This window comes from Nuphar pumila, chromosome 7 (assembly GCF_984573655.1).
Source record: "Nuphar pumila chromosome 7, dmNupPumi1.hap1.1, whole genome shotgun sequence".
NCBI lineage: Eukaryota > Viridiplantae > Streptophyta > Magnoliopsida > Nymphaeales > Nymphaeaceae > Nuphar > Nuphar pumila.
The window spans coordinates 48687925-48706217 of NC_143255.1; the positions used below are offsets into that span (position 1 = coordinate 48687925).

An 18293-nucleotide genomic window follows, 5' to 3' on the forward strand; every position below is an offset into this window, starting at 1 on the left:
CTCAAAAACATATTTTTTGAGAAGAGCCTTTTTGAAAATTATTGAAAAATCTTTAGACACTTTTTGAAAAATTGGTTTTTAACCTAATTAGGGATTATAAATAATATTTTAGAAACACATTTTTAACCTATGTAGCATGTGCCTCTCTCTCTCTCTCTTCTCTGCCTCCCATTTTTTCTTTTTCCCTTCTTTTTGATCGTCGGGCTGTCTATCTTTTTCTTTGCTTCGTTTGCTTTTCACTCCTTCTAAACCTCCTTGTAGTCGGTTTCTCGCATTTCCTCTGCCCGAGAAAAGGCTGAAGTCAGTTTCGGTGTAAGAAGGTAAAAACCATCATGTTTTTTCTTGTTTCATCATAATTTGTAGTTTTTGCATCTTACCAATCATAGCATTGCATGTAGTTTTTGTTTATTCATGTTATATTCATCACATCTAATTTAGATTTATCATATTTTTATCAAAAAATAAAATATAAAATATTATATTTAGCTTCGTCTATTTTAATTATTTTTATTGATCTACGTGTAGGTTAATAATATTTTAATTGAATTGGTAGTTGTAGCGTAGAGTTTCTGATATGTTCACAAGTTGCAGTTTAGTTTAATTCTAGATTTAGGTTTAGATTAGACTTAGTGTTTTCATTTTTATTAATTAATTAATTAAAAAATTTCTTTGTATTAGCCAATTACGGTATTAGCATTAGTTTTCAAGTCTTTTTAGTTTTAGGTTCATAGATTTAATGTTTCTTATAAATACAACAATAGATTGGTCATTTTATTAGCAAATCAAAGTCATTTCTTTGCATACAACGTTTTATTTTTTATCAATCGATTTTTAATCAGTGCATTTTATTTTGATTCGAAGCATAGTTGCGTGAATTAACATCAATTACGAGTTTTCTCATTGACCTTAATGTCGGTTCACCCGTAGCGTGATTCAGCAATCCACGCTAAAATCACTTACGTCTTTTTTTGTTTGATAGTTATGTAGATGTTTTCCCTATTCAGTTGACTTAGATTGGTGTAGATGTAGTTTTAATATTAACAATTCTTATTCAGCAACATATAGTTTCAATTTCTCTATGAATTAGAGTATTAATTAAGTTTAGTCACATTATTGTTTTGATTTAATACACTTAGTGTCACAAACCTATTTCCTTTAACGAGCCAGTGCGGCGCGACAGTCCTTCCTCACCGTCGTAAGCCAACTTACCGCTCGCTTGCCAGTCGCGGAAGCTTGTAATCGGAGAGCAAGAGAAAATGGAGGGAGAAGAATTGCAATCACAACGAGGGTGAACAAAAGAAAGTTCAATGCATTTGATTCATTCACAATTTTGCCTGCAGGCTCTTACAGTTCAAATATACGGGCTGCCTTTTCGGCGTATTAATTCACCTGAACCGGGCAATTTACATCAGACTCAATAAAAGCAAAACAGACTTTAGATGCAATTTTATAATGTAGGTCACAAGGGAACATGCTCCCCCTTCAAATCATGCGGCGTCCTCGACGTCATCTGTTTCATGGTAAGCCTTGAGTTCAGTCGGGTAACGACTGTTCATCGAGAATGCTGGCTCCCACGTAGGTTTCACAGTCTCCTCCCACTGCACTAGGTACCTCTTCGCTTCGCTCAAGTAGTTAACCTTATATGATGAAGGATCTGACTGAGGTGCTTCTCGGCCTGTTATGTTGTCGGGGACCTCTGCATTATGAGAGCGTGTTGTGACAGTGCATTTCAGATTTTCATCGTCTGGATGAAACTACTTGAGGTTTCACACGTTGAACACTGGGTGCCCTTTAAAATATAGGGGCAACTCCAGCTTGTACGCTAGTTTGCCCACTTTCTTTGTGATGGTGAATGATCCTTCATACTTTTTGCTCAGTTTGCGGTGTAGCCCACGAAAGATGCATGTGCGACCAAGATAAAGCTTCACCAACACTTGGTCTCCAACTTGGAACCCAGCGGGCCGACAATGCTTGTTCGCCCACTTCTTCATTTTCTTTGTCGCCTTATATAAGAATGCTTTCGCCAACTCATTCTGCTTGTGTCAGTCTCGAACAAATTGATAGGTGAAGGATGACCTTTCCTTTTCTTGCACGACAAGAGTGTACAGGGTCAGCGGCTACTGCTCCGTGGTTATTTCGAATGGGCTGTAGCATGAAGACTCACTCTTTTGCAGATTGTAACAGAATTGTGCCACGTCAAGGAGCTTTACCTAATTTTTCTGATTGGCATTAACAAAGTGCTTAAGATATTGCTCGAGTATCTCGTTTATGCGTTATGTTTGACTATCTGTCTGCGGATGGAAGCTAGTTGAAAACAACAAATCAGAGCCAAGTAATCAAAATACTTTATGTCAGAACTTGCCCGTGAAGCGAGCATCACGATCACTCAATGCTCTTTAGTATGCCCTAGTGCTTCACCACATGCCTTACAAACAACTCTGTAATATTCTCTGTAGGGCACTTCTTCAAAGTTGGGATAAAGGTGACATACTTTGAGAAACGATCCACCACAACCCGGATAGAACTGAGGCCCTCTACCTTTGGCAGACTAACAATGAAGTTCATGGAGATGCTATTCTAATGACGTTCTGAAATTGGTAGAGGCTCAAGGAAACCGACAACGTTCTGGTTTGTCCTCTTATCTTGCTGGCAGATGAGGCATGTTCGCACATACCCTTCAACGTCGTCTCTCATCTGCGGTCAATAATAGTCGCGCTCAAGGAGTGCTAAGGTTTTCTCCTGACCGCGGAGGTTTCCCCAATATTATCATGACACTCAAGTAGTTTTCGGCAGAGGTTTCTTCACCGTGGCACAAAGACGTGCCCTCCTTTTGTCACGAGGAGGTCGTCCTGTAGCCAAAATCGTCGAGTCTTCTCTGCCTACGTCAAAGAAACAAGGTGTTGTGCTGTCGAATCCTGTTGCTTGCCTTCGCGGATGCGGCCCAATAATGCGCTCTCCAAATGGACTTCAGAATGCTCCATGCACGCAACTGCTAGTTCGACCCTGCGACTCGGGGCATCCGTCACAACATTGGTCTTTCTAACTTTGTACTCTAAGGCAAAGTCGAACTCAACCAAAAACATTTGGCATCGAGCTTGCTTTGGTGACAATTTTTTATGTTTGAAAATAGCTCGTAGCAACATTGTTGGTCTTGATGACGAACTGGGCACTCAAAAGATAATGTCGTCAGGTCCTGAGGCATTACACGATGGCAATCATCTCATGTTCATGCACCGTGTAACGCCACTCTGCATCTTTTTGCTTATGATTCTCATATGTGATTTAATGACTATCCTGCATAATAACATTGCCAATGACAAAGTCTGAGGCATTTATGTGGATCTCAAAGGGACTCAAATGATTTGACAGTCGTAACACTGACTCGCTCACTAAAGCTTTTCTCAAGCCGTCGAAAGCATCTTGGCATGCTTCTGTCCATAATCATATCTGATTATTCTTTAACAAATATGTAAGAGGTACACTACAACTCTAACACTTTGCTTGGTGAAACTCATTCCTGGATGACCACCTTTATCTTTTTTTCATCCTTATGCAGCATACCACGCCCCATAACGTGGCTAAGGAAGCTGATCTCCTCTTCCTTGAAGAGACACTTCTCTCGTTTAACACAAAGGTCATTCTTTTTCAACACCTGAAATATTGTTCGCAAGTGCCCGACGTGTTCCTCTATGTTGCTGATATAGATCACAATATCATCTAGGTAAACTACCACGAACTTGTCTAAGTAAGGGTAGAAGATCTGGTTCATTAAAGTCGTGAACGTGACTTGAGTATTCGTCAACCCGAATGGCATTACTAAGAATTTATAAGCACCATAGCGGGTGATACAAATTGTTTTTGGCTCGTCACCTTCAGCAATCCTCACCTGCGAGTAACCTGATTACAGATCTAACTTGGAAAAGATATGTGCACTACCTAACTGATCGAACAAGTCTGCTATCAGTGACAACATGTACTTCTTCATCGTGACCTTGTTCAAAGCATTATAATCCACACATAACTGTTTGGAGCCATCATGTTTCATTTGAAATAGGACCGGGGCGCCAAATGGTGCTTTTGATGGACGAACGATGCATGCATCCAACATCTTGTTCAACTACCTGCGTAGCTCTTTCAGCTCAGCTGACCCCATGCAGTATGAAACCATTTCCGGAGGCTTTACTCTCGAGGTCAACTCAATCTTATGGTTGACCTCGCGCCTTGGTGTAGACGCTTAAGCAATTCTGGAGGCACCATCCCCCCGAAACTTTGCTAACACTGGGGCTAGGGTCGACGACACTGCTGCTTGCACCTTCTTTTCTTTTGCGTGCATGACGACTAAGAATGTCTACTCTCCATTCTTGATACCCTTCTTCAATTGCATTGTCGATAACACTAAAGACTTGCCTTTCTGCGTAAGACATTGCATTGTGTGGGATATGTTTGGCCACATGATTGTCAACGTGTTAAACTTTGGTAGTATCATAACGTTCTAGCTCCACAGAAACTCCATACCTAAAATCATCTTAAAATCGTCTAAGGGCACCACAGAGAAGTTGGCTTTGTTGGGCCAACTCTCCACTTGGATAACCACATCTCTTGCTTCACCAAGAATGAGCTTCGCCTCAGAGTTCACCGTTTTGATGATCCTTTGCTTTGACCCGGGCTTCAAGCCCAACCGCTCTGCCTCTTCCCTCAAGCCGAAGTTGTGTGTCGCCTTGGACTCTAGCATTGCTGAAGTAGACTTTTCATTCGTAATGACTTTGAGATACATCAGTTCTTTGCTAACCTGCATGTTCTTAACTGCACAACTTCTAGCTACGTTGATCGACCACATGACTCCCATCTGTGGTTGCATAGTCTCAGTGTCATTGCTCTTGGCCTGTGCAACATTGGCTTACCCGTCGTCTTTCGTGAGGCGCTTCAGGCACTCCCTGGTGATATGTCTATCGTCATAGAATCAACATGTCACAACCGCACCCTTGTTGTTGTTATACTTTGTGTAGTTCTGTTTTTTGTTGGATTGATGGCGTGTCGACGCCTCACCTTTGCTGTCGCATCGCGTCACTCATCCTTCTTGCCTTTGTAGTTAGGCTTCTTCCCAACCTTGGTTGATGCGGTGAAAGGCTTGCGCTGAGTGTTAGCTAAGCACTCTGTCGTCACATATGCATCTTTTAAAGTACTGAGTTCCTTTCTACCTCAGATTGTGCCCATGGTTGAAGTCCCACAATTAGCCAGATGAGGACAATGTTAGGCACCTCAAGCATAAGCTTTTGAAACATTTTGACATAGTCTTACAATGAACCAATATGTTTAAGATCTGTCACCAATGTGTAAGTCTGTCTTTGTGCATTCATCGGCATGAAGTAGTTGTGAAGCTCTATTTTGAATTCGTCAAAAGTGTTTATCACACATTGACTCATCTCCATATCATTGCGCTTTCGCCTCCACTAAGCGATAGCATCCCCATCCAGTAGGGTTGTTGCAACCTTAATCTTGAGATCTTTAAGTGTCACATTCTATTGGCATATCAATCCTTGATGGCCTCTCACAATTTCCCCCATTTAGGGTCACTTTTCGTTGCAATGTGCAATTTTTCAATTAAAGCTCTCCTACTTCAGTCTGAAAGTTGTCCACTGTTGTCGTCAACGAAGTGACCTGCCCCATTAGTAAGATCACATGTTCTTGTAGGCTTGCCACCATATCATTCAGTCCATCGAATGATTCAACCACATATGAAATCGCTTCTTCGTGCAAAGTCATATCTTCTACCAGCTTTTTGACAATTGCAACCATTTGTTCATGGCTTTGAGGTGAACCCATCTCTTCAGCTTCGATAACTGTCTTTCCTCTGGTGTTACGCAAGTTTTGATAGGGCATCATGATGTTTTGCTCACAAATCACAACCTATCGGTGTGTCTATCAACACAGACTCCAGAGTTCCTTTTTCAGCACAATAACGGGCTCTGGTACCACTTGTCACAAACTTATTTTCTTCAATGGGCTAGCGCAACGCGATGATCCTTCCTCACCATCGCAAGCCAACTTATCGCTCGCTTGCCAGTCGTGGAAGCTTGTAATCATAGTGCAAGAGAGCAAGAGAAAATGGAGGAAGAAGAATTGCAATCACAAGAATCAATCACAATGAGGGTGAACAAAAGAAAGCTCAATGCATTTGATTCATTTATAATTTTGCTCGCAGACTCTTATAGTTCAAGTATACGGGCTGCCCTTTTGGAGTATTAATTCACTTGAATCGGGTAGCTTACATCAGACTCAACAAAAGTAAACAAACTCTAGACGTAACTTTACAATGTAAGTCACAAGGAAACACTTAGTTTGCTTCAATTTATAGCATGTTTAGTTAACTTGTAATTAATTCTGAATTCACGTTTTTAGAGATTGATTATTTGCCATCTTGTTTTACTTTTATTAACCTAAATTCATAGTATTATTGTTAATTTAGTTGGTTATTTGACGTCTTTACATACTGGTAGTCGGTTTCATCTTTTTGTCTTTGATTTGAATTCATTAGTTGCTTATTTGATTTAAGTAGTTAGTTTTTTAAAATTCTTACTAGTTTGTTAGTTTTTCTATTTCATTTTCTAGTGCCTTAGTTTCTGTTTAGATTTAATATTACTTTTTTTCATTTCTGTTCCGTTTTGTAGTTGTGATTTCTGTAGGGAGCGATCGAATGTGCGATGAGCTTTATTTTAAGCTCCCAAAAATCTCTCTGAGGTCCCTAAAAGGTCCTCTCAAAAGGCCTTACAAGAGCCTCAAGAAAACATGCATTACCTATTCCATTAAAGAAGGGACAAGAAAAGACTTGAAGCACTAAGCCCATTTTTTATTTCTTTTAGATTAAGGTTTATTTTATTAATTCAATTTGGTCTGTAATAAAATTATTTATTTATTTGTTTAATCTCTCTGTAGAGGGCCATACTCTTTTATTTAGATTAATTAATTTTTTTTTTTGCAATAAAGCATAGTTAAGTTGTGTGTTTGAATACAAAGTATATCCTGTTTTCTGCCATTGACCCGGTCCAGTCTCCACCACTCGAGCGAGCCAGTTTTTATTAATTTTGGTGTCTGACTTTCACTTGAATTTTATTTAAAAATATTGTTTTAAAAAGTGTTTTTCAAAACTCACACCAACATGGTCACACTATCTCAGTATGCGACACTAAAACCATGTTTCCAAATATCTTGCAACTCTTGTTAGTGAAGCCAAAAAGAGTAACCTAATTCCTTTGATGAAGCCAACATTGTACTCAAGTGACATTAAACTATAAAAGAATAAATTGTGACACTTTATCAAATCAAACCTAGACTGGTTCAAAGAAAACCATCCTAATATTTTTTGCAAGCCCAATCATGCCCAATATGGACTAAAACATGCTCATTGCATGTGGTTTGAAAGACTTCGCCTTTATTTCAAAAAGATGATTTTTGCCAAACCAAAAGTTAAGCCATCACTTTTTGTTCATCATAGCAGTGACCTATAGATGTTTATCTTGGTATATGTTGATGGCATCATTGTGACAAGAAATTCATGTGACACTATGAAGCATATTACACATGATTTCATTTGTGATTTTTCTATAAAGAACTTGGGTTCTTCGCATTATTTTCGTGGAAATGAAGTGGTCCATGGATTCTTAAAAATCGTATTGTGTCAAAGTGTATTCTAGATCTTTTAATCAAAATAGGCAGGACAAATTGTAAACAAGCTATTACTTCAACCACACAAAATGTTACATTGTTCAGATACGGTGGATCGTGTAACATCTCTATCTAGAACCTCTGGAGTCTGGGTTAGTGGGTATTACTTCTCAAAGAAAAATATCAAAGTAGCGAGCAAAAACATGGCATCGATTTTTTTTTTAAATAAACGATTATCAATTAAATTTAAATAAAGAAATCTCACATAAGCCATAAAGGCTACATCATCCAAATGAATTATCACTTCTCAAGTTCAATAAATAAAGAAGAAAGAGAACATTGCTCTCACAGAAGATGATGCCACATACGTCCTGAAGTAGACTAGCAGTCTCTTAACACCAAGTCTTGTCCCATAAAGTCACCTGAAACCTACAGTTTTAATAATTACAAGAAGGATGAGTCTACGACTTAATAATAAATAAATTATAAGAAGAAAAACTCAAAATTACAACTTTAGTGGGCTCTAAGCCCCTAGTCTTATTTTAGTTTTCGATCACACAATACACACATGTTTGTGTCTTTTAAATCTCTCAGTTTCTTACTCGATTCTCATAAAAGTGAGCATTTTCTTTATACTAACCACTATCTACTTCAGCTATACTGGTAATAGCCCAATATGGGCGTAGCAACCCATATAAAATACTTCAATTTTACGGTGTTGGTTAGACTATAAATCACTCAATCTGTCTCTATCTACTACAGTGTAGGACCCCCAATAGCGAACCAGCAAGTCAGTAACTAGAGCTATATTTGTTTCATGTTTTCGTGGTTCATGCTAATCTTAATCTAACTCTAGAACCCCAAATATCTCAATGAAACCGTAAAATTCTTGAGAAAATATATAATATGCATTTCATAAATTCACATAAACTCTTACTCGAGTTTATACTTACTGTCTCCCGACAAGTGTTTTCAAAGGATAATCCTAGGAATATGAAGATCACCAATTTTTTAAACATTCAAAGATGTAGTCTTTCTACATCTATAAATCCTGAGGGCTTCGACAATGGTGACTCTTAGGCTGACGATCATCAGGTTGCCATTTTCGCCTGTCACCCCTAATAATTTATGGGATTTTAGCATGCTAAAGTACTTCAAGTCACAGTAGCACATCTATAACTAGTATGAGACTCAAATCTCATCTCAAGAATTATGTTCTCAAGCAAGTATTTCTAAGTTTCACAAACTCAATTATGCATTTCATCTAAAGTACAATAATTTTATACATGCAACTCATATTAAAGTAGCATATATATATGAAATCATTTATGACATTAGGACTAATTCACATGCATTCATTATCTAATCATTAGAAAAATATATTTCTAATATGCAGTTGCAAACTCATTAGAATACAATTGTAATATCAAGTAAGCATGCTTTCATGTAGTCTAATTCACAAATACGTCAGCATATAATGTTATGCAAATACTGGACTCTAATTTGCAGGCGAGTCTCTTGTAACTCTAATTAGTAGAATCTAATCATCACACAAGTATGCTCATATTAGTAACAAACATTCTTTATACTTTATCAAAATTACCAAAATATTTTCCCAAGGTGTTATGTCAAACATCGATTTTAATGCCCTTGGTTTGGTAGAACCATATGACAATCTGATTGCTCTATACGACATGAACTCAATGAACCAAACCTCACTCAATTATGAATTTGGGGTGTGCAGTTATGCTTCTTTTACTAACTTGATATCGAGTCACACGTACAAGAGTAGTTTGATAATTTCAACTTACTACGATCAGACCTGGCTTAGCCCAAGTTAGACTGGACTTAGTTTGAGTTTAAAATACTAGGTTTACATAATCTAGTTTGGATTCAACTGAGTTTGATTGCAGACCCACCTGGACATCTTTAAATTTCTCTATCGGATTCACTCACTAAGTGGTGCAAATTCATATCCAGTTTGGTGTATAGAACATTCCAATTTATTTTCCAGTCAAGAATGGAGGAATGGACTCGACTGAATTCACTTGAGTCTTAGTAAGGAATAGACTGGACTAAATCTAGTTGAGATCTAAAGTTTATCCAACTAGTCAAGGATTAAAACCAGGTCCAATCTTGATCTAGATCTAGATCCAGTCCTGGTCTTGATTTAGGACTAGTCCTTCTGGTCACATACGAGATCCAGACCTGATTCAGTTTGGGTCTGGTCCAACCTGGACCAGTCCAGACTAATTCGATTGAACTGAACCTAAACCCAGTCTGGTTCAGTTCAATACAAATCCAAAATAAGAAAACCGAGATAGGGCTTAACCATTCTTGATTCTTTAATACATTGACCAGACTGGGTATGGGTGGATTGAAATTGAGTCGGTCTGGGTTCACACCCAGACCAGTTCGGTCGGACCAATTCGGTCCGGTTCAATTCAAACTGGTTCGTTTGATCGAGACTACTTTGTTTTTAAACACATTGATCAGACTCGACCTGGCTGGACTCGGATCGAGTCAGTCTCCGTCATACCCGACCTAGTCTAGGTTCACACTAGACCGGTTTGGTCAGACAGACTAGGTCTAATTCAGTCTCGATCGAGTCATTCGACTACTGATCGAGACATTTTTTTTAAGTCGGTTCGATTTGGGTCTCACCTAGGCTAACCCATCTGGGTATCGACAGACCTGACTCGGTCTGGTTTACACCCAGACCGAGTCAGTCCTACTGACTAGGATGAGGTCGCCGGCAACCTCCAGTTGTTGGCTTCCTCCATCTTTCTCTCTTTGGGATGATCCTGGCAACCAGTGGCTACCTGCTTCCTCCCTTCAAACACGTTGGTAGCCATTTTTATCGGCTTCCTTCCTTCACACACATTAGTAGCTATGGTTGTCGGCTTTCTCTCAAAATTGAAGGAGGATTGTTTACCTGTGGTGGCCATCGGCGGTGCTCTGGTGGACTTCCTCCCTCTTTCCTGATATCTTAACCTCTTTGCCATTCTCTTTCTCATCGAGCGGGGCAGGGAGACGCGCCGTGAAGGCTCTTATAGAGCCCTCATGGTTGGTCAAGATAACTCCCCACCTCCTGTGTTGTGGGGAGGGCGAGGCTTATCCTCGCCCCTTCTGCTGGAGAGAGGGGGAGGCGGTTCTTCATTGGAGGAACCGTCTTCCCCCCTTTTATTTAAAATTTTATTTTGTTTTTATGTTTATCCTCCCTACCCGACTCTGCCGGGTAGGTTTTACTGGTCATTACTTGAAGATTCTACCCAATACAGAAGCATTGTTGATACTTTTCAATATGTCACATTTAATAGACCAGGCATACCCTTTGCAACTAACAAAGTATGTCAGTTTATGCATAAACCAAATCATTACCATTGGACATATGGTAAAAGGATCATAAAATATCTCAAGAAAATTATAAATCTAGGGCTTAAAATCAAGAAGTCACCTTCTCTTTGCTTGTCTGCATTCTTTGATATTGATGCGATGTTAGTAAGTCTATAAGTTGTTACCTCATCTACATGGAAACCAACATTTTATCATGGAGCTCAATTAAATTGCACCTTGTGTCGAGGTTAAGTACTGAAGCTGAATATATGAGAATTACATAAGCAATTTCTGAACTTGTATGGCTCAAACAATTGTTAACTGAGATGAATATTTTTTCATATGAAACTCTAGTCCTGTGGTGTGGCAATTTGGGTGTCACGTGTCTTTCATGTTAGAGCCAAACCCGTTGAGATAGATTGTCATTTTATTCGGGAGAAGGTTTCAAAGAAAAAAGTAATGTTCAGTTTATTTATTCTCAAGATCAAGTTGTTGATTCCTACTTAGCCTCTTTTTTAACATACATTTGGCTTCTTGAGAAACAAGCCCAATCTCACAGAGATTGGCTTGAGAGGCATGTTAAGACAATCCAACGACTCATCAATGTGAGTCCAAGAAGCAAGAAACTCCTCTTAACGTAAATCCAAGAGAGAAGAAGACTTGTACCAATGAGAGGACTTCTGCCCCCAATGTGAATCCAAAAGGGAGTCCTCTCAAGGTGAGTTTAAGATAGAAGAGTGGATCGTCCGTTGGACTTATACATACATCTATAAATAAACATAGACCTTCTCTTCTCTGTTGTGTGAGAAAGAGAGAGAGAGGGATCTCGTGGACGTAGGTCACGTTAAGACCGGACCACATTAAAAATGGCGATTGTGTGTGTTGTGACTGTGTTCTGCGTTTTCAAGCTGGCAGATCACCTAAATAAACCTTGCAGTAGTGATAGCTAGTTTGGCCGTGATGAGCCTTCTCGGACAGCGCCAACTTAGTTTGATTATGTAAATTCAAAAGAGTAGGCCTTAACCAGACTAATTGCTAAATTAGTGAAAATCATCCTATGATACCCCTTGTGCCCTGTATAGCTGTCACGAAAGCAGTCAATTCAATCCTGCTTAGGTCTTTGAATGGGTCAAGTCTGAGTCCATGCATAAAACCTGGTTTGGGCTTTAATGTAACGGGACTAGTAGCTAAGTGGCCTGTGTCAGACCCGCTGTATATATGCAATATATGGATCCCGATATAGAAGGTTGATTATCTGACACAAGGTCACCCGATATCCAAGTTTTAGAATTTTTTTTAAAATTAAAATTTATGAAATTTGGCTCTTTATATCAAAACTCAGCAACAGAAAATTCTGGGTTGAGATCTGCCACATCAGGCTTAATTAGGCTCGGGTGCTCCACATGCCTCGCCATAATGTATAATGCACTTGATTCCATTAACAAGATCTTAGGTTAATATATAAGAGAGAGAGAGAGAGAGAGAGAGAGAGAGCTAAGCGTTAATGAATTATAAATGTGATTTCAAAACACAAACATTGTATTTTGTCGAATTAAGTGTTTATGCATTATAAATGGGATTTCAAAACACACAAAAAAGTATTTTGTCAAATTCCGTGACCGGTCCTGCACTCGGTGAGTAAGGGCTCTTGTCTAGGGCTGGTAAATGAGGTGAACAAACCCAACAGAGGGTGTCCAAGATTGGCTTGTTTCCTGTGTCGAGCTGAACCAAGTCGAACTTGAACTCATGAAAAAGCCTGAGCGAAACGAGACGAACACGAGCAAGTTCATTTATAAAAAAACTGTTATTTTTAAAAGTTAAAAACAATAAAATTTATATCATAATTCTACTCCGCCAAACTCAAACTAACTCATTTGCAAAATAAAACTTACAAGCAATAAGATTTGAACCCCACTTGGAGGACAAATACTTCAACGATCTTCATTCTATAATATAAAATATATGTAAAACATATTTATTATAAATAAACAAGTCTATACAAGCCGATCTGCGACCAAAGCCGGTTATATGTTCCCCCCCCGAACAGGGCAGTTAGCTACATCTCATGATCGGGGGTCCCAAAGAGCACCACGTATGTAAGCATGTGCGTCTCGTATCCCCATGTTTGTCAGCATTAATTAGCGTTGGAGTTTGATGCGATTGCAAAGACTTAAGTACCCTCTCCTCCATTGGTGCAAAAAAAATGACGGTTCTTGAAAAGGAGTGGTTGTAAAGACTTAAGTGCCCCAAAGATGATTATTTAAGACCCAGTCTCTGCACTGCAGGATTATCCGAGAAAGAAATCTCCCCTGGAGGAGGCCATGAACATTAACCCTCTTACTCTCTCTCTCTCCCTTCTATTTCTGCTTCTGTGCACATCCATTAGAAGATCATACATTGCTCCATCAAGCACCGACTGACCTGCACATTTACTGTTGTGGAGCCTGATTCAGAGTTTTTACCCTTACAGGAGGAGGGTCTGGGGGCTCCTCTCAGTGTGGGTAGCATCATTCAACTTGAAGAGTTATGGAGTCTGATTCAGAGCTTTTACCCTTACAGAAGGGGGGTCTGAGGGCTCCTCCCAGCGTGTTCATGGCCTTTTGCCCTTACAGGAGGGGGGTCCGGGGGCTCATCAACCCTCTCTCGCTCTCTCTCCCTTCTATTTCTGCTTCTATGCACATCCATCACAAGATCCTATATTGCTCCATCAAGCACCGACTGACCTGCACATTGACTGTTGTGGGTCCTTACTGATGAGCTGCCTCTAAATTTATTCGACTCTGGGTCCTTACTGCACTTGAAGTTGAGTCGTCGTATTTTTTGTTATTCGGTGGGTGGTGAGGCCCTCCTCTACTCTCTCAAGACTCTTAGCTTAGGCAATCTTTTTTTTGATGATTGTGGTTGTAATGTATCGTTGAAGTTAAAATGGGGAATGAAATGACAATAGAAATCGCTGAAAATTTACAGAAATAAATGCCCTCCTTCTAGAAAACTGAATCGTCGGTTCCTCTTCCTCGGACGAACATAAATGCCCTCCTTCTAGAAAACTGAATCGTCGGTTCATGAAAATGACAAAACTGCCCTCCATCGATATCGCGGGAAAACGTTCCGCAGAGTTTGCGTATGTAGCAAGCGTTATGTTGTATGATACAAATAGTTCAAAAAAATCCTTTCTCGCTCTAAGCACTCTACCAGAGATTCTTTGCTTTCATCTCGAGTTGCCGGAGCATCCTTTCCTTTTTACCAGAGCATCTGTTTCTGTCTTACGCGCAGTCGCAGCATCGTTGCCACCTTCTGTTGCGTATTAGTTGTTACTGTTGCTTACTCTACAGTTGGAATATCCAAATTCCCATCGTTTCGGTGAGTTTCGTGTAAGTTTTCTTTCTTCAATCTGAAGATTGGTTCTTATACAAGGATTTGTATTATGAACCCAAATATTCCGACGATTTCTAATGATGATGATCGTGTATTGTATTGTGCAGGTTCGCAATGTCTGCGCCTCATCAGATTAGAGATACCTCGTCGTTCTATGAGTTGTCTATTAGAGAAGTGATCCGCCAGTCCCATCTATCTAAAGTTTTTGAAAGATACCAAAATATACTTAAGATTGAGAACGATGAAGACAGGGAAAAAGCCTTGGAATCGTATTATGCGGAGGATTATCCATCAGATATCGAGGCTGCAGACCAAAGGAAGAACTCTGAAGAACGAAAGATGCAGAACAAGGATGACGAAGAGAAGGCAAAGGCCAGAAATATTGATGAGAATATAAATAGAAGGCGGAGGATTAACGCACAGCAGATGGAAAAGAGGAAGAAGAAGGTGGAGGAGTGGGAAAGGGATGTTAGCAATATGCTGGCGGAGGCTCATAGGAGAAACTTGGAGAGTAGAGCAATGCGACACAAGGCAAGGCTACTGAAGGAAGCGGAGGAGAGGCGAAGGCAAATGAATAAGGAGGAGGAAGAGAAGGAACAGAATATTCCTCAGTTTGAGGAAGAAAAGGAAAGGCGAAGGAGGGAGTTGGAGTTCGAGGAAACTAAGGAAATGCAAAGGCAGCAGAAGGAGAATGAGGAAAAGAAGGAAAGGCAACGGAAGAAGAAGGAGAAGGAGGTAGAGAAGGAAAGAGAAAGGAAGAAGCAGGAGGAAGAATTGCAGGAAAGAAGGAAACAAGAAATCGAAGAGAAAGAAAGGCGGCGGAAGGAGAAGGAGGAAGAAAATGAAAGGGAAAGGAAGAAGCAGGTGGAAGAACTGCGGCAAAGAAGGAAACAAGAAATCGAAGAGAAAGAAAGGCGGATGAAGGAGGAGGAGGAAGAAAAGGAAAGGGAAAGGAAGAAGCAGGAGGAAGAGGCGAAAAGGGAGAGACAAAGGAAGCAGAAGGAGGAGGAGATAAAGGAGAGAGAAAGGAAGGAGAAAGAGGAGGATGCGAAAAAGGAAAGAGAAAGGATGCAGGAGGAGAAAAGGGAGAGAGAAAGGAAGGAGAAGGAGGAGGAGAAAAGGCAGAGAGAAAGGAAGCAGAAGGAGGAAGAGAAAAGGGAGAAAGAAAGGAAGGAGAAGGAGGAGGAGAAAAGGCAGAGAGAAAGGAAGCAGAAGGAGGAGGAGGAGAAAAGGGAGAGAGAAAGGAAGGAGAAGGAGGAGGAGGAGAAAAGGGAGAGAGAAAGGAAGGAGAAGGAGGAGGAGAAACGCGAGAGAGAAAGGAATCAGAAGGAGCAGGCGGAAAAGGAGAGAGAAAGGAAGCAGAAGGAGGAGGAGGAGAACAGGGACAGAGAAAGGAAGCAGAAGGAGGATGAGAAAAGGAAGGCGAGAGAAAGGCATGCAACGATGGAGCCGATAGAGATGGAGATTGAAAGGCAGTTGGAGGCAGTGGACCCACCAGAAAGTCCCAGGTTGGAGGGAGAACAGCAGAAAATAGCGACCAAGGTAAATATATCTGTCCTGTCTACGAAAATTTAATAATATGTTTAGCGATTTTGGTATAACGATTACTGTGTTAGATATTGATATTTATAGCGATTACTGCGATAGTATGTCTGCAACCGATATTATTTATAGCGGTTAGTAGAATAATATTTATAAGTACAAATGGAAGTAATTTATAATTTGTAGGAATAATATGTTATTTTGTGTTACAGGGAGGTCACAGAAGAAGTAGAGCACCAGGTGAAAAGCTCGGAGGTCGCTGTCAATGGCCTGTAGTTCTGTTTTGGTTTGGTCAACTGACTGCATATCAGAAGGACCGACTACGAAATATGCACTTCGGTGGCCTTTTGGACCAGCAATATTTTGAAACTTGCTGGAATACCATGACTCACCTGGTAAATAAGTGGAATGATAAGACTAACACATTCCAGTTTGATTCTTTTGAGATCACCATGACTCTAGAAGATGTGGCGAGGATCACTGGCCTTAAGTGCGATGGCAGTGCTGTCCTATTACAGCATTCAAACTATAACGCAAGGGAAAACTGCACTGCCCTTCTAGGAATGTCGATGGACGAATGAAGTCAATGTATTTCTGGTGGAAGCAATTCCACATCAATGAAGGTCTCAGTTTTTCATAATAAATGGGAAGGCCACTCCGCTACTTGTGCATCTGAAACAGCTAACCAAGAGTTGCGCGGCTTCCTTCTATATTTTTTTGCTCTTACATTATTTTCCGATTGTTCTGGTTCGAGAATAAGTTCCATGTGGCTGCAGTACCTGGCAGACTTAGACGAAATCGACAACTATGCCTGGGGTGCCGCTATGCTCGCACACCTGTACAGTCAACTCCACCGTGCGAGTAATGGTACGAAAACAGTTGGCGGATTTTGGCCATTTGTTGATTACATACTTAGTATTTGTAGACAAATCTCATTGCAGTCTGTGGCGTTGCTAATAATATTTTTTTTGTTAGGCCTGGGCGTTGGAACATATTATCCCATTGCGTCCACGGTGTGGCCCTCCGATTTGTGGTTTTTCAAAGATCGGTCGCTGGGTCAGAATAAACGTCACAGTTTATAATGCTAAGTCCATTTTAGATGGGCTGTAATTAAATGAGGTAAACGTTCTAAAATTGTTTACAATCGCATCAGCATTTACCATTGAGTATTATAAATCGTTGTAATGTTCAGCATTCTTAAGTATACATCGCTGCAGGATTGTCTTCCGTAGTGCATATCGTTGTTGCCATATCATGCGTAAATAAATTTTAATATATTTGTCATTCATTATTAAAAAGAATTACCAATGTACAGGTTTTGTGGAGACCTTATGGAGATGGAGGCGATGATGAAGACGTTGTTGCGGAGGCTGTCCGATTGTCTGACCGCGATTTGTGGCTATTCTGCAATTTTGAAGCCGAGTTGCAACAAGGTAGTCGAGTTCTCCTACAATCTGGCTTGGGGCAGTCTATCCCAAATAAGCCTTTGGAGGTGAGAAGGAAGATGAATATTGGTGGGGGCAGGCACGTGAATTGGAGCGATCGCTACAGGGACGAATTATTAAATTGGAACTCAGGTGGTTTCCCTGCCGTACCGTATGATCATGAAGGACGACAATTTGATCTCTTTTATTTCGAAAGCTATTGGGAACCAATGCGGCGAAATCGGAAGATTGAGAAAATTGTCAACCCATGCCTCCCAACTGTCCCTTCTCATGTTGTAGCCCAGCCTCTATAACCAAAACATCGTCTCGCTCTGGTTAATACGACTGGTCCACCAGTAACAAATCACGAGGAAGACCGAACACTTGCTCCAAAAGAGAAGACTGTATCTGACGCAAGATTCGAACTTATTGAGAGGGAGAATAAGAAATTAAGGACAGAAGTAAGCACTATGGGCATTCAATTGACTGCAGTGGTGGACATGATGACCAGTCTTCTTAGGCAAGGTTTCGCAACGAAGAGGCCACCCAGGATAGACAGTCCACCAATAAAAAGTGAGAGACAAGTCTATAAAATTTCATCAGATTCGTCCAGTGACTCAGAATAAATCCTAGATTTTCATTTTTATCACGCTATACATTTGTTGTAATTTTATAATGAGTTGCGGTAACGTGAAATTCTTTTACTGTTTAATTCTTTATTATTACATCTTTCCGACTTTGGGTCTCGGTAATAAATAAACTTTAAACGAAAATAGATGTTTCTTCAAAAATCGTGGCATTGCCTAACCTCTTTGGCATCGCTAAGATATAGCATTTCTGTTTAGCAATCGCTGTATTTGTCTTCGCCTCGAAAGAATAGCGCACAAAGTATTGGCGATCTAAGCCATGAACAATAATTTAACGAGTTCTGATGGCACAAAGGTTTGTATCCAT

At 40.2% G+C, this 18293-nt stretch overlaps 1 protein-coding gene across 1 annotated transcript in view; it reads left to right on the plus strand.

Moving 5' to 3' along the window:
• The window catches only part of LOC149832189 (uncharacterized), a 26465-nt gene extending 10517 nt beyond the window's left edge, over positions 1 to 15948 (plus strand). The window contains exon 2 of the mRNA XM_090013184.1: positions 14481 to 15948. Coding sequence (XP_089869310.1) covers positions 14488 to 15948 — 1461 coding nt within the window. The 5' untranslated portion in view covers positions 14481 to 14487. The remainder of the gene's footprint in view (positions 1 to 14480) is intronic.
• The last annotated feature ends 2345 nt before the right edge of the window (positions 15949 to 18293 follow it).